At 48.4% G+C, this 23980-nt stretch overlaps 1 protein-coding gene across 1 annotated transcript in view; it reads left to right on the forward strand.

Annotated features, from left to right (window-relative positions):
* Window positions 1-382: 382 nt before the first annotated feature.
* The window catches only part of MTHFD1L (methylenetetrahydrofolate dehydrogenase (NADP+ dependent) 1 like), a 167097-nt gene continuing 143499 nt past the window's right edge, over window positions 383-23980 (forward strand). Inside the window, exons 1-7 of the mRNA XM_045844075.1 lie at window positions 383-794; window positions 8194-8278; window positions 9753-9803; window positions 9903-9956; window positions 13568-13692; window positions 14341-14441; window positions 15643-15779. Coding sequence (XP_045700031.1) covers window positions 562-794; window positions 8194-8278; window positions 9753-9803; window positions 9903-9956; window positions 13568-13692; window positions 14341-14441; window positions 15643-15779 — 786 coding nt within the window. The 5' untranslated portion in view covers window positions 383-561. The remainder of the gene's footprint in view (window positions 795-8193; window positions 8279-9752; window positions 9804-9902; window positions 9957-13567; window positions 13693-14340; window positions 14442-15642; window positions 15780-23980) is intronic.

The following is a 23980-nucleotide window of genomic DNA, read 5'->3' on the forward strand; positions in this document are numbered from 1 at the left end:
GATACTAATAAGATTATGAACAAAGCATCTCTTTGAGGCTGACAGAGGTTAAGTAATTCGCCTAAAGCTTACAAAGTCAGCATTTGAATTCCAAGGCCCCACACTCTACTGTTAGGGCATTTCAGGCCTGATAAACCCAAGCCCTGGTCTCCAAGCCTAACCAAGTGCCCTTCCAGGAAGCAAACTGCCGCCTGAAGGCAGGGTGGCATCAGCATCCCAGGCAGAAGCGGGGCCTGAGCCCCAATGACAGTGCCAGAAACCCTAACAGCAGCCTGATACCTCTAACCGGCAGCAGGCGCCCGCCCTCCCAGCCTCGCAGCATCTACGTGCAGTGCCCCCTAGGGGCTCCTGCTCGCCGGTGGAGGAACACGGAGGTCCTGGCTGTCACCGACTGGTTACCGGCCGGACGCGACGCGCCAGCCTGGCCCCCGCCCTACCGCCCCCGGGAGGATCTTGCCGCCGCCACGCCTCCGAGCTCTGCCCGCGCATCTCCGCGTGGCGGGCGCAGCTGCCGCCTCTCGCTCCCGCCGGCTCGCCACCTCCTTCCGCACCTCCCGCGCCATGAGCGCGCTCCTGCCGCGCTTCCTGCGCCAGCTCCGCTGCCCGCTGCAGCCCGCCGGCCCGCCGCGCCGCCTCCGAGCGCCCGGTCGCGCCAGCAGCCACGGTGGCGACCGGTATGGCGGGGTAGAGGGCCTGCTCGGGCAGCGGCGGCAGCGGCGCCAGCAGAACGCCCAGGCCGGCACCAGCCACGGCCCGGGCGGCCGGGAGCCCCCGGCGCGGAACTCGATCGTCAGGTGAGTGTCTGGCGCTGGCCGCCGTCCACATCCCCAGCGGCGGCGGCGGGAGCGCTCAGATCTCCGCGGGGACCCGGGGATCTCGCGGCGTGGGGGGGTGTTTGCAGGACGCCGAGCCGCGAGTGCTTGCTGCCAACTTATCCCGGGCGCGGGCGGGGAGGGGCGCGCAGGCATCCCTGGCGGGCATCGCGCAGCTCCGACTGCACGTGCGCCGCGGCCGCCGGGTCTGAGGCCGCCTCGCGCGGCGCGGCCGGGGCAGGAAAGGGCGGCGCGGCGGCGGCGGAGGAGGGGCTCCCGCCTGCGAATCGGGATCGGGGCCGCGGCGGGCCCCCGGGCTCGGGAGAGGAGGCCCGGCCCAGATCCGTTGCCCGCCCGCGCCAGGGCCCCAGGTCCGGGCTGGCTGCCGGCGGCTCACTGTGGGGTGAAGTTTGCCCTCTCCCGAAACGCCGCCACTTCCTGCGACTGAGCGAGCGGGTTTTGGAGTTACATCATCTTTCTGGTGGCGAGTTCACGTGGAGCCCAGCGCACCCGACCTACTAAGCGGGATGAGGCCGGAGAAGCCGGCGCTGACGCGTTCCCGGCAACTCGGCACTGTGGGCAGGGAGGTCCCTGCGCAGCTGTTGTTTCAGAAGTTCTCTCCCTGTGCAGGAGCGAACTGCGGGAGCCCGGGGCCGAGTCTTCCCCGGACCCCGCCAGGGGTGCCCTGAGCGCCAGCCGCCCCGAGCACACGCCCCTCCGCCCGCCAGTCATCGGGGTCCCCGGGCCCCTCTGGGGAAGAAGGAGGAGCCCTGTTGGGCCCTTTCCGGAGAAGTGTGTGACCTGGGCAGCGGTGCCCAGCCTTCTGGCGTCTCTGGGCCACACATTAAATACACTGGGACACGTAACCACACACACACACACACACACACACACACACACACAAATCTCAATGTTTTAAGTAAATTTGCGGTTTTATGTTGGGCCGCATTCACAGCCATCCTGAACCACGCGCGTTCCGCGGGGCCACAGGTCGGGCACCCAAGTGGCAGAGTGAAAAGCGCTCAGACCTACCGGGAGGTGGCGGGAAAGCCCGGACCTGCCTCCCAGACTGGGATTCTGGGGATCCGCGTGCCTGGGCCAGCTGTTCCGCCTCCATCCATGCCCATCCTCTCTTCCCTTTGCTTCAGGAAAGACTCCTCCATCCAGCCAAGTTACCATTATCCTTCATTCTCACAGTCACTGCCAGCTGCCTCGCCACTCTCCACCCCCCACCCCCTGTTTCCAGGGCTCATTGCAATGAGAAGGTCAGCTCTCAAGAGCCCTTTGCTTAATTTACCTGGTCACCTTTCTGAATGTTGTGGTTACTTCAGGCCTTTTCCGGCCATTGGATTTTAACCAGTATAGAGGTTAGCGGGTGAGGGTCTGAAGACATTTATTGTATGAAAGCTCTGTGGGGTTAGGGGCCTTGTCTGCTGCCTTCCACTTGCTGCTAGGTCCTTCCTCCTGGACAGTGCCTGGTATAAGGGAGGCACTCATGGCATGGCTGGTGGGTGAATGACTCTAAACTTGGGGTCCTTCGTGGGCTTTATTCATGCTTCCTTTCATTGAAAGCCATGACAGACTCAGAACGACCAGTAGGGGGCGTGGGTGAGGATCCTGCTGCACCGCACGGGCTCGCCTCGCATCCCTCCCTCCAGTTGGAAGACGTGCATTACAAAAGAGAGCAGACAGCAAAACGCACAGTCCAGGAATTGTCACGAACTAAGGCCTCAGCAGATGTTGGTTCTTATTTTTACTTATTTTTACAGCATTCTGAACTAGGGTTTGGCAAACTTAGATAGCAAATGTTTTAGAATTTGCAGTCCAGGAGGAAAGTAGATGTTATGTAGGTATGTTTTTATGAGAAAAGTACATATCTTTGCCACGTTTTATTGGTCAAATTTAAAATTGTACTTGTGGATACTAATATTTGAATTTTACATAATATTCGCATGTCCCCCAAAATTATTATTTATTTTGATATGTTTAAAATATATTTTATTGATTATGCTATTACAGTTGTCCTATTCCCCCCCTTTATTCCCCTCCACCCTGCACACCCCCTCCCACCCACATTTCCCCCCCTTTAGTTCATGTCCATGGGTCGTACGTATAAGTTCTTTGGCTTCTACATTTCCTATACTATTCTTAAGCTCCCCCTGTTTATTTTCTACCTACAATTTATGCTACTGGTTCTCTGTACCTTTTCCCCCTCTCCCCCCCTTCCACTCCCCTGTTGCTAAGCCTCCATGTGATCTCCATTTCTGTGGTTCTGTTCCTGTTCTAGTTGTTTGCTGAGTTTGTTTTTGGTTTTGTTTCAGGTTCGGTTGTTAATAGCTGTGAGTTTCTTGTAATTTTACTGTTCATATTTTTTATCTTCTTTTCTTAGATAAGTCCCTTTAACATTTCATATAATAAGGGCTTGATGATGATGAACTCCTTTAACTTGACCTTATCTGGGAAGCACTTTATCTGTCCTTCCATTCTAAATATAACTTTGCTGGATAGAGTAATCTTGGATGTAGGTCTTTGTCTTTCATGAATGACTTGGAATTCTTTCTATCCCCTTCTTGCCTGTAAGATTTCTTTTGAGAAATCAGCCAATAGTCTAATGGGAACTCCTTTGTAGGTAACTCTCTCCTTTTCTCTTGCTGTTTTTAAGATTCTCTCCTTATCTTTAATCTTGGGTAATTAATTATGATGTGCCTTGGTGTGTTCCTTCTTAGGTTCAACTTCTTTGGGACTCTCTGAGCTTCCTGGACTTCCTGAAAGTCTAGTTCCTTTGCCAGACTGGGGAAGTTCTCCTTTATTATGTTTTCAAATAAGTTTTTCATTTCTTTCTCTTCCTCTTCTCCTTCTGGCACCCCTCTGATTCAGATGTTGGAACATTTAAAGATGTCCTGGAGGCTCCTAGGCCTCTCCTCATTTTTTTTTTTGAATTCTTGTTTCTTCATTCTGTTCTGATTGAATGTTTCTTTCTTCCTTCTGCTCCAAATCATTGATTTGAGTTCCAGTTTCCTTCCCATCACTGTTGGTTTCCTGTACGTTTTTCTTTATTTCGCTTTGTATAACCTTCACTTTTTCCTCTATTTTGTGACAATACTCGACCATTTCTGTGAGCATCCTATTACCAGTGTTTTGAACTCCGCATCTGATAGGTTGGCCATCTCTTAGTTGCTTAGTTGTATTTTTTATGGAATTTTGATCTGTTCTTTCATTTGGGCCATATTTTTTTTGGTCTCAGCTAGCCTGTTGCATAGTGAGGGGCAGAGCCTTAGGTGTTCACCAGGGCGGAGCAACCCAAGTCCCTGCGTTGTGACGCCGTATATGAGAGAGGGGTCCAGGAGGAAACAGTGCTGCTTGCTCCACTCTCTGCTGGCTTCCAGTCCCCTCCCCCACTTCCCACTAGCAAATTGGGCCCTTCTGGTGCTGATTCCCATGTGGGTGGGCTTGTGTACATTTTAGGACCCTGTGGGTCTCTCCAACAAACTGTCCTGTGAGGCTGGAAGTTTCTCCCGCTGCCTCAACCCCCACAGGTGTTTTCAGTCAGAGGTTTTGAGGTTTTATCTCCCACACTGGAACCCTGGGTTGCGTGGTCTGTCTAGCTCCCCAGTTGTTCCCCCCGGTTTATCTGCATGTGAATGTGGGACCTTCCATCCACCAGCCACCACCTTGCCCATCCCAGGTCCTCCAGCTGCCACCTTGCCACGAGTCCTGTCCACCCAGCTGCCCCTCTCCACCTGTCCTACCAGTCTGGATGAGTGTTTCTTCTTTAACTCCTTGGTCGTCAGACTTCCATACAGTTAGATTTTTTGGAAGATCTGGTTGTTTCTTGTTTTTATATTTGTTGTTGCCCTTCTTTTGGTTGTTTGAGGAGGCACGGTGTGTCTACCTACACCTCCATCTTGGCCAGAAGTCCTAAAAACCATTTCAAATGTAGAAGCCATTCTTAGCCGGCCAGCTCCCCTTCTAAAGTTGAAGAAGAAAGTGTCGTGCAATGAATGACTGCTTCACGGGACTGTGGTTAGGAGACAGGTGCCTTGCTCCACAACATGACTTCGCCACGTAGTAGCTGTGACAGTTGGGGCAAGCTGTTTGACCTTCTTCCTGTACAAAATTGACACCGTTTTGCTTTATAAGGCTGTTGTGGATATCACTGTACTCCAGGGACTCTATGAAGCACATTTTTGACATCTCCAAACCGGTATTTATCTTTCAATTGACCGTGTTTTTAAATCGTTGTTGGCCAGGGGTCAGTCATAGCGTATTTGTCACTCCCTGTCCCTGTGGGAACCTGTCCATAGCTTTGCACATCGTTGTACCTTTTCGACTTAAATGCAGCATCTAACGAAACTTTTCTCCAAGAGCTTTCTCCCAGGACTCGGAGGAAACGGGGAGGTGGGCCTGTCTTAGACGTCCCCGGGAATAGACGTCCAGGAGCCAAGGCATGTTAGTTCCTGATTTATTTCATAGACGAGTTATCAGAAAATTGCGAAGAATAAGCTCCCTCCAAAGCATAGTGACCTGTCATTGGCCCGGGAACTGGCACATGATCCCCAGTGTTTCCATCAACGCGTCATGGGAGGGCCGTGTTAGGAGATCATGTGACCTCTGGTCCTTGCCTGACAACTTTCCGTTGACATCTGGTGCAACCGGGAAAGCTCCAGCACCACCGCCTTCAGACTGGGTATCGGGAACTTAGTGGTGGCGCCAGGGACGAAAATGACGTTGTCTTCAAAGACATGTATCACCAACACCCTCGACAGCACAGGACGTGTTATTATGTGGGGGCCACCGGGGGTTGGGGGATGACATCAAGGGTTCTGAATCAAAAAGAGTCACTCAGAAGAGTCGATTCGGCATGTGAAGAAGTTTTAGGGATACAGTAGTTCAACCAGTTTTTTTTGGTATGTTTTTATTTTCATGTCGTATATGAGTGGTTTACGACCAAAAAAAAAATCTGTCTAAATAAGTATAAAAAAGTGCTTTTAAAACTTACAGAATGAACACTATGTTAAGAAAAGATTGTATCGTGATTTAATCAGCAATGTGTTTTCTTTCTTGGTGGTTTATAAAACAATGGCCTGTCTTCCATTCTCTGTCTTGAATCCGTTGTAACATAGTAACTGAAATGAAAGCTCCCAGATCAGAGCCTTGCATAAAGCAGGAAACAGGCTTTGCAGCTTTCACCAAATACCCCAAAATAACGGGACTTGCCCATCCAGAGGGAAGCAGTCCACTGAGGGCAGGGGGATCCTGTGATACCTCCTCACTGCTCTGGGTCTCCCGCCCAGCAAGAGAAGGCCAGAGGGAACGGGTTGCTGGTGCACCTTTCTCTCGGCTGCACTGTCCTCCTCTCCTTCCGGCCAGTGCTCACCCGTGGGCCAGAGGTCAGTCCCATGACCCCCAACAGAGCGTGGGCAAGACTGGGAAAGTGCTCTCTGGCTGGGTACTCCTGTGGAGCTCAACCTCAGAATTATGTTGTTAAAAAAAATAAGAAAATGTATGCAAGTATTCATAGGAAGTACCCAGTAATGTAGCCATCATTAGCAGCTTTATCATTGCTGCTGCTACTGTTGTGTAAAATGTATCCACTCCTTGCCAGGGGGCAGTGGTTTAGTACATGCTCCATGGTGCTCCCAACCTGCACTCCATCTTGGAATACGGATGGCTGTTTTGGAAGAGGCTGTTGGGGAAATCTTGACTACATTTCCTCACAGGTACCTCTTTTGCCTTTGAAGAGGTTGAACTATAGAATATTAGTAATAAATAGGCTCAGCATTCAGGGATGTACTTACATTGGTAGCTTTTAACAACATTTATCAGCGACTGCCTCTCAGGCTCTTTGGCGTGGCCACGGGTAGCTGCAAGGGAGGCGGAGGAATGCGGCCATTATTCTGGCAACTTGTGCCCAGCTACCCCACGTTACAGATGGCTGCCAACCTAACGGTGCCTTCTAGAGCTAAACAGGAGTAAGCACCCAACTCGGCCCAGCTTAGCAGTCACGGAGGCAGGGACACAGCACAGCACGTGGCCCTCAGTCACGCCCGATGGACAGGATGCTTGAGTGCTCATTTCTAAGGCGATTTGTAGATGGTCACATGCGGTCTTGTTTATTCCACACGATAACAGTTATTTCCGTGGGAATTAGGTTGCTTCATCCCAAGTGTTTAAAAACAAAATCTTCGCAGGTTACCTAGTCTCATGCCTACCTATTCTGTTGCTTCTGGCCAACGTGACAGAGAAAGGCTCATCCTAGTTGAGTTTCGAAGCTCTGAAACGTTTTCTGAGCGTCTCTGTCTCCTGGTCTACCTACTCAAGGGCAGTCCCTTCCAGTTACGCACGTCAGCTTCCTCTCCGAAAACGTGGAGGAGCTGACTCATGTCTCTCTGCCCTTGGCGGTTTATTTCTCAAGATGTTTGGCTAGAGCGTCACCTTGCTTTTTGAGAGTCGTTATGTGTGTGCAAGACCTTGTCAGAGACAGAAAACAACATTCCAAGATGGTTAACCACCTAAGCGTGGGCACTGCCTTGGCTGAGCCTTTTGTGTGTTATTGTGGGGGGTGGGGGTGGAGCAGCCAGCTACTTGTGCAAATGAGACACGTTCCGAAGGGATGGTTGTCAAGTCGGCCTCTGAAGTTGCTCATGCCAGAAGGCTGCAGAAAAAGACTTGCACCACCTTATCAAGTTCTGCCCAGCTCGGGGCTGGCACCCCAGTGGCGCTAAGTTGCAGGTGGCCCCCTCTGGGACTCCCAGGAGGCCCATATGCACTGTGCAGGGCCCAGAGGAATGAGGCGCTCTCTCCCTAAGAGACCCAAGAGAGTGTCACATTCTGATACATCTCCAGTGTTTCTGTAGCGGTGTCTTTCCGTTCCCTTCCCCCTGCTCCCTTCCCATTCCTTCTTTAAACTCTGGGACCTGGGACTTGTCCTGACCTACCACGTCTCCCATAGCAACCCCCCACCTCCACCCTGCCTTCACTACCCGCCCTCCACCAACATCCGCTCTCCTCCGGGACCCCAAAATCTTGTCCTGGAGGGTGAAGGGACTGTGGTGGAGGAAGGGGATTATTCCAGAAAGAAACCCAAACTTGTCGTTACAGTAAACTTGGAAAATACAAGCAAAAAATTCAGCCCTAGAAAATTACTGTTAAGGTCTAGTTTGCTTACCTCTGGCTATTTTTAAAATTAGATTGTCGGGCATTGGTAGCATTTCGAGGTTTCATTGCTCTCCCGCCCTTCCCCTCCACACGCCTCACCCTTGAAGCACAGCCTCACATGGTCCAGTTACTGTCGCTCACAGTAACGGACACTGAGGGTAGGTGTCCGTCCTGTCTGGTCACTACCACTGACGCGGTGTGTTGTTTTTCTTTCTCCACGTAGAGAAGTCATTCAGAATTCTAAAGAAGTTCTGCATTTATTACAAGAAAAGAACCCCGCCTTTAAGCCGGTTCTTGCTATTATTCAGGTAAGCCGAGCCCATGGCTCTGTCCTGCAAGGTCAGGACGCCTTTCAGTTTAGAAGGTAATTGTGTACGAGAGGCCAGCTGCGTGTCTCGTTGCAGACATGGCGTTTGGGCTGAATGGAAGGACAAAAGGGCTCAGCGGAAACTGCTGTCCGTTCCCCTTCTTGGGCCTCTCGCTTCCCCTGGGCCCCAGGTGGGGCTCTGCTCTGCCTGAGCGTGTCCTCCTTCCGCGTCTTCGTCTTCGTCTTTGCCTTTTTGCCTTTGGCGTGGGTGGCTCTCGGAGGTCAGGAGGCAGGCAGGCAGTCGCATAGGTTCCATGACACAGGGTGTATCGTGGTCCACTCAGTAGTGCTTACCACGGGATTCGAAGTGACAGAGGAAGAGTTCTCCCCGTGGTTGCTGAGGCACAGTATTGGGCAATCTTTTTTTTCCCCATCTTTTCGTGTTGTTATTCTATTACAGTTTTACCCCCTCTGCCCAGCCCACCCCTGCTCCCACAGTCAGTTCCCACCCTGTTGTCCGGGGGTCATTCATACCTGTTCTTTGTCTAGTCCCTCCCCCTTCTTTCCACCATTATTATTGCGCCCCTCTCTGGTCACTGTCAGTCCGCTCCATGTTTCCCTGCCTGTGGCTCTGTTTTGTTTGTTAGTTTATTTTGTTCATTCAGCCAGTAGGTGAAAGACAGATACCATGTGATCTCACCTTTAAGAGGTGTTGGGCAACCTTACTCCCAAGTGTCTGAAAGCCTGCCACAAGTTCACAGGGCCAGAAGCCGTCATGGCTCAGAAGTGCTTCTGCATTCCCAGTGCCTCTCTGGCGCGAGGCCCCTTCGTGTCCAACTGCACTTGGCACCGTTTGCCATCCTCTCGGGCACACCCATGTGGTGACAGGTGCAGGGAAGCAGGGAGGTGAGCCAAGCCCGTAAACAAACCCGGCAAACAGTCAGACTTCTGCTGTTGTTTTTGGCAAACACAAAATATGTCAGAATAGCAGTGTCCGGTTCCATCCTCGCTGTGATTTCCGACGCTGTAGAGCTTTGCTTATGTCCCTTGCATTCCCTAGGGTCTGTCTCCACATCTGCTACAGAAGTGGGCCAGCGGGAAGGGTAGAAAGTAAAGTGGGCTGGAGCCTGGCTTTCCTGCAACTCTGCTCTCCACCTGCCGACGGACTGGCAAGTCACCTACGCCCCGTCTTCGGGGCCCTCCTGTAGAGAGGATGCTGGCTATGCGGCTGTGTGTGCCTTAGGGGGACTCTTACTTAAAAGAAAGTGACATAATGGGGAAGCCTGAGAAACTGATAGGCTGATAACTGCCAGCCACTAGTCCTCCTTTGAGCGATAAAATTTCTTTCTGGACACTTTCCTGGTCATCTCTGTAATTGGATCACCTGTAATCGCGAAATCAGTCCGTTTCGTTTTGTGCCTTTGCGAGATGTTTCTCGTGTCACATTCTGCTTCTTCTTCCTCCCCTCTCCCAAGGCCGGTGATGATAACTTCATGCAGGAAGTGAACCAGAACTTGGCCGAGGAGGTGAGGATTGTTGCTTTCCAAAAATTCTTTTTTTTTTTTTGTTTTGTTTTGTGACGCAGTCTCCCGCAGCGACAGAATAACCCCACGTTCTCTTTTCAGGCTGGCCTGAACATCACTCACATTTGCCTTCCTCCGGAGAGCGGTGAGGACGAGGTGAGTGCGGCAGCGCCCTGCAACCCTGGGCCCTGCAACCCGGGGGCAGGGGGGGTGCTTCCCTCTTTAGACCGAACGCACCTGTCAGCGTCTGTTAGTTGTGGTTGGACCAGGTCAAGCCGTGTCCTGCCGCTGAACTTGTAGAGGGAAGCGTTCATTTTCCGCCCCCTTGCTCTGGCACAAGCGCTCTTGATCTAATTAATTGTCCCTTACTGCGCGTTTCTGTTGAGGACACGGACTGACACGGTGGACTGACGTGGCGACGTGGGTTGTTTCTTCCGGGCAGCAGCAGGGGCATCTAGTACAGATTGTCTGAGCACTGGTTCTGGTGGTGCTCTGTCCTGACAGGCTGTTTGCCCTCGGGCCATTCCTTTGGCTTATCTGGGTCACAGTTGCCTAGTTGCTAATAAATAAGGAACAGGATGAGCTGATCCTCAGTGTCCCTTTATAGGCTAACATTCTTCAGTGGCAGCTGAGAAAACCCCCCATAGGAACCTTTCTCTCCTGGTGCTGGTGATATACTGGTCCCCTCCCTAGGGAAGTGACAGCTTTCTCAAGTGTCATCTTGTTACAGAAACCCTCCTTGGGTTCTTGTTACTCTAGGGTTCTTTTGCCCGCAGCCAATAAGAACTGTGGTTCTCAGGGCTGGCTTTCACTCAGCAGTTACTTCGGTCACTGAATAACCACTCTTGCTCATGAGGGTGGTTCGAAACCCGTGGGCGCTCAACAGCCCTTAAAAAAAAAAAAAAAGAACTGTGGCTCTCAATGCCAGAGTTTGGGAAAAAAGAAAGGAACTATTTATTCAAAAAGTCATACAGGTTTAGAATAATGGTGGAATTCTGCCATTAAATCTCAAAGTCCCTTTTGAACACCCACAAACACACACACGCAGTCCTGCCTCCCCTTGCCAGACCAGGCCAGTGAGGGGACCGTATCTCAGGAGAAGAAATAGAAGTCCGTAGCTTGGCTAGACTCCCGCTCTTGATCCAAACCCGCATGGCACTTCCTCACAGCGGGCCAGTGGGAGTCCCCCTGCATCTCTCAAACCATGTGGCTGAGAGCCCGCACGGTGGTTGCTGCTTTCCTGCTTTCCAAGCCGTGTGGTCAAGACTGTCCTCTCTCTGCTCCCGAACCACGTGGTTACACCCAGCATGGCTGCTGTGCCTGCGTTTAAACCCTAGTGGGCATCTTCCTCCGTAACCCCATTTCCAACTCCTCCCACACTGGGTCACTACTACCACCTGCTGCCTGCCAGCAGTCTGGTTACTGGTACCTGCCAGCAGTCTGGTTACCGGTACCTGCCAGTAGCCTGGTTTCCTCTGCCTTTCTCAGCTGCCGTGGTCAGTCCCAGCAAGTGTGGCCCCGTGAGGCAAGAGCCACCTCCACGCAGCTCTCGCAGGCACAGGAAGCCCCTCCAGCTGCATTGCATGGGTGTCAGTATCACAAATATTGACAGCCGTCGAACCAGTATGAACAGAGTGAGGAGAAATGTGTTGTCCATTTGCAGAAGGACACCCATTGTCTGCAGTAGAATCTGCGTTTACTTTAGGTGGTTTTGCCACTGGTGTTGATAGCCCTTGACTTTCATTTTTTCTTTGACTTATTTTTTGACAAGGAGTCATTGATACCCTATTTTGCTTTTGAAATTCTGGTAAGTGTGCATCTGTGTGGTGGTGTTATTGTGCTGGAAAAGACTAAGGATGTTAATTTATTAAGATTTCGTTGTTGCCTCTCCCGCATCCTCATTACTGGTGACTGCAGTGCCCTTACCTCATTTGGGACTCTGTTTAGAGGTGACCCGCTGTGGCAGCCCCCGCCCGCACCCCTGTGTTAGCCAGCTCTGTTCTCCTTCACACTGCTCACCACTTCTGCAGGTCACAGCATTATCACTGGCCCTGTCTTCCCCGCTAGAAGATAAGGTCCACGAGGACAGGAGTTTTTTCTCCACCTCTATTTCCTTTACATAGAACTGGTCAAAGTAGGTGCTCAAAACACTCAGCTTTTTTTTTTTTTTTTTGAATAAATGAAAGAATGATGAATGAATGAGAAAATTTTCTTTCTGAATTTTGTAATTTTTTAGAAGATTTTATTTATTTTTTTGAGAGAAGAGGAGGAGAGAAAGAAGCATTGACATACGAGAGATACGTTAATTGGCTGCCTCTTGCACGCCCCCAACTGGGGACCTGGCCCGCAACCCTGGCATGTACCCTGACTGGGAATCAGTCCAGTGACGTTTTGATTCGCAGGCCGGAACTCAGTCCACTGGGCCACACAAGCCAGGGCTGAATTTTGTCCATTAAATAGCTTTTTCTCAGTAAATGAATGGATCAAAAAACTATGGTACATTTACACAATGGAATTCTATGCAGCAGAAAGAAAGAAGGAGCTCCTACCCTCTGCAACAGCGTGGATGGAGCTGGAAAGCATTATGCTAAGCGAAACAAGCCAGATGGTAAAAGACAAATACCATATGATCTCACCTTTAACAGGAACCTAAACAACAAAACAAAGAAACAAGCAAAATATAGTCAAAGACACTGAAATAGAGGACAGGCTGACAGTGACCACAGGGGAGAGAAGAGGGAATTTCAGGGGAGAATGGGAAGGGTTTACAGGAACAAATTTAAAGGACACATGGACAAAAACTAGGGGGGGTGGTAATGGGAGGGAAGTGGGGAGGGTTGGGTGGGTGAGCTGGAATGGGAGTAAAAGGGAGAAAACTGTACTTGAACAATGATTAAAATTAAAAAAATAGCTTTTTCTTTTCTTTCCATGGTGATTTCTGCTAGACAGTGAAACAAAAATGATACACCAGTCCTTCCCAGTAAGACTCATATCTCTCTTACTTATGAACAGATAGTTTGCTAAGTGAAATGAATCATTTCTCTCCTGGCATAAAAGAGAGCGAGAGGACAGAACGTTGCTCAGTCGTACCTTGACATTCTCTAACTATTCTATCAGCTTCCCAAACTGTACTTTATTTTTTTTTCATAAATAGTGAATTATTTTAGTGTTTTCAGTAAAAAGGAGATAATCTGTGCTTAGAGTTCATCTGCCGTACACCTTGGGAAATGCTCTCTATATGTTGCCCAGGTCCAGAGAATAAGGGGGCCAGAGGGACAACTTCTCGGATACTGTGATTAGTACGCGTTTGTTGAACACACTGCGTGTGAAACACAGGCTTGGTCGGGCCGGCCGTCGGGGGCGGGAGGCTGGCGATCCATGCTTCCTGGCCTCCCTGAAAGCTGGCCGTCTGCTGGGCTTAGTGTGATTGTGGACAGCGAATTGTCTTTGCCTGCCTGAACTTGACTAACTGTTGAGCTTTCGTTTTGTTCTGTTCTGTTCTCTTTTGTTCTGGCAGAGAGCAGAGTGATAAGGAAAATGGAGAAGCCACTAAAAAATTAAGGCAGGCTTTTTTTTTTTTTTTTTGAGCTTCTATAAACACGGTGCAAAGGGAAAATAGACTTCCTTATTGTGCTTCACACCAAGTCTTCCACAAAGAGTAAAAAATAAACTAGTAGTTGCATTTTTATGAGTCTGTCTTTTATATAAAGCTTCATTTGTTGGATCTTATTTCTGCAAAACAGATTTTACTTGTTTTTTCTTGTTAGATTATAGATGAAATCTTGAAGATTAATGAAGATACCAGAGTACATGGTCTTGCCCTTCAGATCTCAGAGAACTTGTTTAGCAACAAAGTCCTCAATGCCCTGAAGCCAGAAAAAGATGTGGATGGGTAAGAAAATGTAAAAGAAAACAACTCGATTTTTTAATGTCATTTTTAAAAGATATTACTTATTTATTTTTAATAAAGGGAAGGGAAGGGAGGGAGAAGGAGAGGGAGGGGAAAGATCAATGTGTGGTTGCCTCTCCTGCACGCCCCCTACTGGGGACCTGACCTGAAACCCAGGCATGTGCCCTGACTGGGAACCGGCGACCCTTTGGCTCACAGGCCAGCCCTCAGTCCACTGAGCCACACCAGCCAGGGCTTTACTGCGATTTTTTTATTCTGCTGTTTCATCTGTCAGTAATTAAGAGAGGAAAGAAATCATTTTAGTGTTTAATATCATTTAAAAATTTAATGTCTTAACTATTTGGGGAGTTTGGGGGTTTCTTAAATTCTGTCTAAGAAAACTGTTCCGTGCTTTAGAAAACACACCTGCCCTCTGGTAGTGTGGAATCGGAACACTCACGGTCATCCTGAGTCCCGGGGACACTCCAAGAAGCGGATGGCTTCTATTTCTCCCACTCTTTTATTTTCAGTTAGTTAATGTACCTACCTACCCAACACCGACTGGATGTCACTGCGGAGTAATCCAAGTAAATGATGGGCGTGTGAGCCTTGACCGGCGTTACCTACCAGTTGCCTTCTTTTCGGTTTCAGGGTGACAGATGTGAATCTGGGGAAGCTGGTGCGTGGGGACGCCCACGAATGTTTTGTGTCACCTGTGGCCAGAGCTGTCATTGAACTTCTTGAGAAGTCAGGTATGATGCTTCTTCAGAAGTGCTGCTGTTTTCTATTCACTGGTGTTTGCATTATTTTTTATTAAGGATTTGTTTCTAGAATGTCTAGATTCTTATGGAGACATAGGGTGTGATACTTCAGTGTCAGCTTTATTTGTATCATCTTTTGAGAGAGAGGATGACCACAGAAGATTTTTCTCATAAGAGTAACTGTATTGCAGTTTTAAAGAGAAGTCAGTAAGGATAATCTGTTTAAACAAATTCTCAACTTCTCTCCTGAAAACAGTCACAATAACCACAGTGAAAATGTGTTAAGTTTTAATTTCTCAAATCTGTCAATATGCATACCTATATAAGACTTATATTTAAGACTTAAAGGAGGAAGCTGTTAGATATAGTTTAAGGTATAAAAACCTACATTGGGATTTATAAGTGAGCAATATTTCTGAATAATCAGTATTATTTAATTTCCATCATTTCCCCCTTGATCGTGCATTTTTATGTCAGTGACATAAACATGAATAAGTTTTTTTTCTTGGTTATTAAAGTTAATAAGTAAATTATTGCTGGCGTTTCATATATTTAAGTACTTTCTGACTGAGTACATAAAAATTCAACTAATTCAATCTTTTCTAGTACGGCTTCAGTTAAAAAAAAAAAAAAGAGGTAAATGCCCCTCCTCTCCTGAACAAGCAACAATCATACAAAACTTCCAAAATACATACCAAAGTTCCATCAGAAGATTAACTTTCCCTGGCTGGCATAGCTCAGTGGATTGAGTGCGGGCTGCGAACTAAGGCATCACAGGCTCGATTCCCAGTCAGGGCACATGCCTGGGTTGCAGGCCATGGCCCCCAGCAACCGCACATTGATGTTTCTCTTTCTCTCTTTTTCCCTACTTTCCCTCTCTAAAAATAAAATAAAAATAAAATCTTTAAAAAAAAGATTAACTTTCAAGACATACCCTAGCACACTAGCCATTAAGCTCAAATCTGACATAATTCATATAGGCAATGTTTTTTCATCCTTTGGATTATCAGGACGACGACTCTTAGCCACTCTGCCATAACATTTGCAAAGAAAGAGTAAGTTATGGCTCAGTTACTGCAGGCCGGTGCTCACAGGGCCATGTTTTAAAAGGTCGTGTTTCCTTCCGTGAAAGCTGTATGGTGGGGAGGCTCCGACATTTGGATTGTAATGCTGATTTCCATTCGGTGGGCAGGGGTCAACCTCGATGGAAAGAAGGTCTTGGTCGTAGGAGCCCACGGGTCCTTGGAAGCCACCCTGCAGTGCCTGTTCCAGAGGAGAGGGTCCATGACGATGAGCTCCCAGTGGAAAGCCCCTCAGCTTCAGAGCAAGGTGAGCGTCAGGCCCGTTGGAAACATAACCTCAATGCCTGTGTGAGAAGGAGAGGAGGGCCGGAAGTACACAGGCTAAGTATCCGACGTAAGATGTTGGGGAAGAAGCAAGAGAGAAAGTCTCAAATGATAGATACAATAAAGAGCACAGGTGAATGAAATAAAAAACAAATATATATGATAGATGATCAACAAAACCCAAAGCTGGTTCTTGGAAAAGTCTAGCAAAAGAGACACACCATTAGCCAACATAATCAAGACAGAAAGAGAGAAAAGCAGTGTTAGGGATGAACAGGGAGGTTTGACATCAGGAAATCTATTGCCGTGATTTGCCACATCATCAGATGAAAAACTATGTATTCACCGTAATAGGTGAAAAAAGTTGTTTGATAAAATCTTTTGTGTTTTTTCTAGAAAACCTCTTAGACAAGGAATTCCTTAATTTGATAAAACATCTGTAAAAAGTTAGAGTAAATGTCTCATTTAATCGCAAAACTTAGAAACATTTCTTTTAAAATTAGGAAGGACAAAGGGTATGTGTTATCAGCACTCCTAATCAGCACTATATAGGAATTCCTAGACAAGCTGTAATAGGAAGGAAAGAAGGGAGGGAGGGATGGAGGAAAGAAGGAAGGGAAAAGGAAGGAAGGAGGAAAGAAAGAAGGAAGGAAGGAGAGAAAGAAAGAAAGAAAGAAAGAAAGAAAGAAAGAAAGAAAGAAAGAAAGAAAGAAAGAAAGAAAAGAAAAAGAAAAAGAAAGAGAGAGAGAAAGAAAACTCATAATGATTGGAAAGGAAGGCACCTAACTGTCTTTAATCCTAAATGATATGTTTATATTAAAGCTCAAGGAATCTATTAAAAGCTATGAGAATTAGTAAGAGTTCAGTCAGTTTCTTGGATAAAAAATGAACTTGCAAAAAAGCCAACTGCATTTCTAAATAGTATACCCACAGTTAGAAAATTAATTAAAAACATAGTTTCTAATACCACTGAGAATATAAGGTACCTGGAAATAAATTTAACAAAAGTTATTCCTGACATTTTGAATGAAATTATATAATTTTGATGAAGCTCATTAAGAAGACCCAAATAAAAGCATGGATAAGAAGACTCAATACCTTCACTGTACTGATTCTCCCCAAATTAATCTATAAATTTGAATAAAAATCCCGACATAATACTGTTTTGTACATTTTGACAAGTACTGATTTTAAAATTTGTATGGAAGCCCACGGACAAAAAGAAGACGGTTTGGAAAGAAAACTAGGGCTGTAAATATCGACGTGGAAGAACGTCTTAAAACAGCATTCGATGGGGAAAAAAGCAAGAAGGATATGTTTAGTTTTATGAATGCCACTTATATCAGATCTAAAAGCAATACTATCTAATGTATAGTTCTTTATATATAATATGAAGAAGTGACGGGAAGTGTGAACGCAATCAGGAAACCCTCCGCAGGGACCAAGAGACGGGGCTGTGGATGGAAGAGGGGCTTGGGGCCCTTCACTGGTCGTGGTCACGTCTGTTTTCTTACCCTGGGCGACGGGGGGGTGTCCAGGCGTGTCATTTTTTTGCAGTTTCATGTCTCGCAGTTTTTAATTACAAAACATTCCGATGCATTTCGCAAATAGCAAGCAACGTAAAGAGCGCGTTAAGTGCAATAAATTAGCACAGAACAGAATCTCAAAGTATGCAATCTTTGTGCCGCTGGGCAAGAATGAAAACACGCAAGCCGAGGTCCTGCCCGGGGAGGCTGGCCTCTCGTCTGAGACTGCCAGGGCCTGAGTGGCAGGCGGGTCGAGTCCTTTTGATTCTATCTTGTTTTGAAACAGCTCAGAAGTTTGGTCTTGGAATTAAACCCAAACCAATGTGTTGTTGTTTTTTTTTTTAGTAGTCACCACACGGTGGCAGCCTAGTCAAGAGAATGCAAGGGCAGTGTTCTCTGACGCAGAGCCCGGATTTTTTGACTTGGGAGCGCAGTGGAAGAGGGAATCAAGCCTGCCCTGAACTGAGCAGCTGTGGGGAAGGCAGAAAAATGCCTTCACTGGCAACTTGAATGTTTTCACAGCTGTCACAGATACTTTTGCTGGTTGTAGTATCTGTATTCTTGAAACACAAAGACATCTTTTCAAGGACTTTTTTTTTATTATGGAAATAAATCACCTGACTTCTCTGGGATACATCTCACTGTAACTCGGAGAACAATTAAGCAGCTTTGCTCTCCAGAGAATCTGGACATTGGGGAACATTTCTGTTTTCATAAATCTGAGGAGAAGTTTCTCTCCGATAGCTCATGCTGCATACACATTCTGTTCCCTGAGCCTTCGGCGTTTGTAACAGCACCGCCATGAATCTTAGAGCCTTTCAGCTCGCACTCTTTTTATTGCTTCATCTTTGTCGTGGAAAACGTGGGGAGAAAGGCTCAGGGCTCCCCATACTTGCCTTTGAAGTGCATTCGGTGTCTGGTATTTGGCCCCAGGCCCTGGCCCACTTCCTGGTGACGAGCCCCCGTCCTTGACTGCGAGGTGAAGCTGCATCTTCCCATTTTTCACGCTAGCGCTTAGCACGTCACCAGCCACTTACCTTCCCACCGGTGTGTCTCCACACTTCTGCCTGACCTTTGACTTTTCCCTATGTGTGCACCTTGCTGGGCCTTGTCTGGGCGGGTCCGTCTGCTCTCTGCAGACCACGGCCCAAGGGTGGCGGCTGGTGAGGTGCGAAGGGCACCCGGGCACAGGGCAGCGTCCTGGGGCACCCCGGTGGGCCGGGCTGTGCCTGCTCCCGCCGCGTCGTTGGAAAAGCATCACTGTGAAAAACATCAAATGGAAAAATTTGACAGATTTGGGTTTCTGTCTTCTAACTTCATCAGCGATGAATAATAGTGCATTTTAAGATTCTCGTCCATTTAGCTCCTCGGTCTTAGCAGGGATGTGTCGGGGAAGGAAAAGGCCCAGCAAAGGCTACGTGTAGCTATGAGGTCGAAGGAAATTGTCTTTGAAAAGCGTTTCTTCACATGCTTATTCATACCTGACGTGAGACAAGAATCCCTGTTGGCCATCTGGTTGGGGGGCTTCAAAGCCAAGGGACATGAGGGGTTTCAGGGTCGGGATGACCATGTAACCCTAGAGTCCTATCTGCCACCTCCTAAACTCCATGCAGCCGTTCAGGCTGGGGATGACCTTGAAGCGCTCGCAGCCCGCTCAGCCAGGAGGAGCTGCCTTGGAGGGTGCGGAGTCAGGCCCGAGTGTCCTCGGGAAGCAGCAGATCGGGCACAGGCTCCAGGGACAGGCAGCTCTGGGTTCGAGCCTCAGCCGATGCTTAACTTCTGTGAACTTGTCTCCTCGTGTGTAGAATGGGGGTCGTGACCCTCCCTGCCTCCTAGGGCTGCCGTGAGAATTCAGTGACACACACGTTTGCTCAGCACAGTCCTTGGCACCTGCTAATACCCACGTTGACAGTGTTAACCTCTCGGCTGCAGTTAATGGCGAGTCAGGAAGGACCCTGGCAGGTATCACCGCACAGATTTGTAATGGATCACGATGTAGGAAGGCAGGTGGGTCCGTTGAGTCGTAAGGAGGTAAACCCCAGTGGGGTCCAGGATCCCTCGTTGGAAACCTGCTCTACACGCTTCCCCTTCACGGCCGGGGTCGGGGTGGGGAAGGAGAGAGTCGCTCTGTCTGTGAGTTTCCAACAGTATGTGGAAGCCACAGGACCTAAACCAAAGCAAAATCAGAAGACAGTGTCAGAGAGAGAGAGTGGGTGCCCAGCTTCGGCCAGGCCCCTCCCACTCTGGTCCTCACCTTTAATTAATGTAGTGGGGAGCCCTTTGCTCTGCAGCTGTGGGCCTCTGCCTTCCCGTGGTTCCCCTGTTACGTGAAAGTCGCTGTATTTCATATCATGTCTGCTGGGGGTTTCTGGTTTATTACCAATTATTCCTTCCCGGTCCTACAATGTTGAGGAATGATTATATCGACTCGGTTAGATAGAAATGGGTCCTTTGTCTATCAGCCTGACTAAATCTAAGGATGTTCTTTGGATACGAATTATGCATAAACTCTCCGTGGAGCCTGAGTGTGAGGAATTGAGATTTGCCTTTTTGGAGTTCTACAGAAAACAGTAAGATTTCTGTATTTGGTAGCGTTAGAGCTTATGCCCAATGAGTGTGTCATTGAAAATTAAGCATCAATTTCCTGCTCTGTGTCTCAGTTTTGAGATGCATTACGCCTTATGTGTGGGGGCGGGGAGAATGTCTGGGCACTTGTCCAAATGAGCTCCATGCTGTGGAGCATCAGATGTCGGTGAGCAGAGCACTGGGCGTGGTGCTTTTACGGAGGGCTGAGGCATAACCCAATTCCTGCGCCCCGCACTCCACTTCCCAGGCCCCTGGAGCGGAGTGACGCCTCTGTGGGGGTGGGGCAGAGCCATGGTCCAGTGAGAATTGTCCTAGGTTTGGAGATACCTCCTTCCTCCTGCTAATGAGTTGTCTACCTTGATGCCAAAAGCAGAGGATGTTCCTCATTCCGTCCCTAGGGGGCAGAGTGGTACCCTCTCTAGGGAAGAGGGTGGCAACCCCACAGGCCTCTCTGTGAGCAGTGCCTGCTTGCTCCCCTAGCAAGCGGAGAGCGGCTCCTGCACCCCCGTTAGACACAGCTGGACCGTGATGGCCAGCGGCCTCCAGCTGTGACCAGTCGAGTCAATCCCAGCTGCGTGTATGAGAAATAACCTAGAAATTCGAGAACTGCTTTATTTTGCTTTTCTCAGAGGATCCCATTTCTCCTTCTTCTGAGCACAGAGACCCTCAAAACTAGATGAGAAGAAAGAAAAAAATACAGGTCTTTTACATTTGAAGAATCAAAGTGCGTCTTTTTTGGCGGGGAGGGGCAAAGCTGAATTTTCAAAAAGTCATTCCCAGTTTAAGTGCAGAGCATAGCATGGTTTGTAAAAGGCTTTTAAAAGTGATCTGGAAAATTCTAAACATACTTGTATTATACATACGAAATCTTGAAAAAAGAGTAATCACTTTTCCAAGATTAGTGGGGAGAACCCTACCTTTTAAACTGGACTAGTGAGTTACATGATAATTTTTTTTATTTATAATTTTTAATGCATTTGACTTTTAAATCTTGTAGGAAATAAAAAGAGTATTTACACGCCAAAAATACTATAGAATGCTGGATTTTCTGGAGATCTTTGTTTCTTCCTACAGCTTAGAGTTCCTGTCTAGTGTCCTGTCCTTTCAGCGGGAAGGAATTCTTTCCACATCACTCGTAGGGCAGATCCAGTGATAAAGCACTCCCTCAGCTTTTATTAATAAGCAGGTGAACTCATTTCTTTCTCTCATTTTTGAACTAGTTTTGCTGGCTATAGCATTCTCAGTTGACAGATTTTTTTTCCCCCTCCAGCACTATAAATATATGTCATCCTACTGTCTTCTGGTCTTGAAGGTTTCTGATGAGCAGGATAATTTTATTTTATTTTTTAACAGGAGAAGCTACGTGTAAACCAGTAACACAGTGTAACAGCAATCAGTAATGGTGGCTAACGTTACTCAAGTTAGTGGCTACTGGGAAGCAGGTTCCATCCTTTGCTTATGTTTTCTCTCCGATTCCACACAGTGGTGCTCTCAGGCAGGACTCTCTCTGTCCCCACATCACAGGTGAGGACACGGAGGCTCAGAGAAGTGAAGACACTCCAAATATCTGCCATTTTAAAGTGTTGGGCGTGGCCCTATAGCCCGTGTTTTCAGTCCCAGTTCCATGTCAGCTCTTCTTCCAGATAATCACATAAAGTCTAATCACGGATCGTAAAACCCAAAAATACCTGCCAGTGTGTATGGGGAACAGCAGCAAGCCCACGGCCCAAGGCGTCAGACCTGTGTTGAGTTCACTGCTGTGTGAGGCCAACAGTTAGTAGCCCCACAGACACCCTTTTAAGAGAAGGAAGCTGAATAAACTGAGTGCCGTTCCCTCCCGGGACAAGGCCTGGGCTCGTCCCCACCCCTGTGGGCTCCCTCCTTAGAGGGAAAGTGTCCCCTGACTGAGGGCAGGGTGGGGGTGCTGTTCTCAGAGGTGCAGACACGCAGGATGGCCTCATTGTTTGGGTGTTGCGGGGAAGAGCCCCTGACGCAGGGACACCACTGATCTCGTGCCAAGTCAATGTCAAGGTCCCTCAGGGATGTGTGACCAGGTGACTGAGTGATGGAGGCCCTGCGCCTGCTCTGACAGATGCTTGGGTATCCGAGGACTGCCTCGGGTGCCTTTGGGTGTGGGCTCTCGTTTTTGTCGCTGTTGCTCCTGCCTGGTCCGGACCGTACTGATTAGCACCACCACAGGCGGAGAATAGAGCCTTTATAAAAGCCCCCAAATCAGGCCAGTTATTTTTAGCAAGGCTGAGAAAAGGATTTGTGAGAGGATCTATTAAAATGAATGGTCGTGTGATCAAGAGCAGGCTACGTAAAGTCCCAGGCCTGGTGGTCTTAGATGGTTTAAGGTGGGCATTGCACAGAAGGACGAGAGCTCCAGGCTGTGTCCTCAGAGGACAGCCAGTGACATCGCCCCTGGTCCCCTGCATAGCATCCCCTGTCCCCCCTGTCTCTTCCACCAGCAGCGTCTGGTCTCCCTTCCCACCCCTTCTCCAGTGTTCCTGCTCTTTAAGGGCATAGAGTTAGAACACTGTGGTTGGAAGGTCTTAAACGTGATCTGTAACAACAGTGCACCTTGAAAACAGATACAGTTTTCAAGGATTTTCATGTATTGTCGCATTAATATTTGAAAACCATGTGTTAGGCAGGGGGCCTTGACCCTGGTCATGGATGAGAAGGAGCAGAGCCTGGACTGGAACCCAGACCCTGCGGCTCCACCCAGAGTGCTCGTCCCACTGCACCTCGGTCCTTTCTGTCCCGTGGAGCACCCTCGCTTTTCGGCGGGGGCATCCGAGTCCCCGAGAGTTCCTCAAAGGCAGTAAGTAGGATGCAGAACTCTTAACATGCTGTCCGAGGTCCAGAGCTGGAGAGCATGAAGGTGCCGGGAAGCACAAAGCTCATCTCCCAGAACCGCTGCAATCTGCATTCGCCGGAACACGCCGTAGACACTGGAGCATGTGGTTAGCAGGATGAAGAGAAACCACGGGGGCTGTCCTGCCTCAGTGACTCGTGTCTTGCTTAGTGCCGCTCTGGGAGCAGTCACCTGGGCGTTCCCTCATTTTCGTTCGTGCTGCGTGCGAGGGTCTGAGTCTTCGTCACATTAGGTTCCCTCAGCATGTACACACACACACACACACACACACACACACACACACACAGTCTTTCTACGTCTCTCCCAGCCCTGCTTTTTAATTTTATTTATTTCCTAGGGGGAGGAAGGGAATTACTTTTCACAAATCATTCAAAGTATACCCATCACTAGATTATTCGAGGTTGCATTTTCCTCAAATCTTGGTATTTGTGAATATCAGGGTCACTTGGAGGGGAATGAACTACCTTTTCTGTCATTTCGGACACAACTGAATATCTTTGATATTCTGTTCTCGTACACTGCACAGCACGTACATTGAACGATGGCGGAGGAGGTGGACTTAGGGGCCGTCAGAGAAAGGTCCTTTATTAGCCTTAGGGGGAAACGTGGGTAGATGAGGGCCGTAGTCAGAATCCCTTATTGTTCACTTGGCTTGTAGTGCTTCTGATTTATGAAATAACCACAAGGTAGTTCTTAATTTTAAAGGCCAATAGTCTATTCTGCTGATCACTGAGCAGAGTGGAAAACAGAAACCTACCCAGTTCTTGAAAGGAAAATTCTCCCCGGATGAGATCACTTGGTGTGCATGGACGGGGGGGAATGTCCTTTGGCTGAAATTGTTCTTCTCCTATCTTGCCAAAGTATGACAACATCTGAATGAAAATGGTTTGACGTTCTTATTTCGGGGGTACTTACGCGGCCATTTTATCATTTCTATTTGATAGTGTGCCTAATATTTCAGCAAAATGTGGATATTGATCCATCGGTACACAGCAATACTCCTGTGTTCCATTAACGCACATGAAAAATTAGACACTCTGAGTTGGAATAGTGCATGCACAGGCAGGGGCCCTGTTCACGAAGACTGCAGAGCCCGAGGGAAATCTCCGCATCGGGGAATGCCACACCCAAATGGCAAGCATTGACCGGGTGCCCGTTTCCATTTCTGTGCTAAAACCACTGATGTATTCC

The sequence above is a fragment of the Phyllostomus hastatus genome, unplaced genomic scaffold, assembly GCF_019186645.2.
Source record: "Phyllostomus hastatus isolate PE091 unplaced genomic scaffold, TTU_PhHast_1.1 phas_contig_40, whole genome shotgun sequence".
NCBI lineage: Eukaryota > Metazoa > Chordata > Mammalia > Chiroptera > Phyllostomidae > Phyllostomus > Phyllostomus hastatus.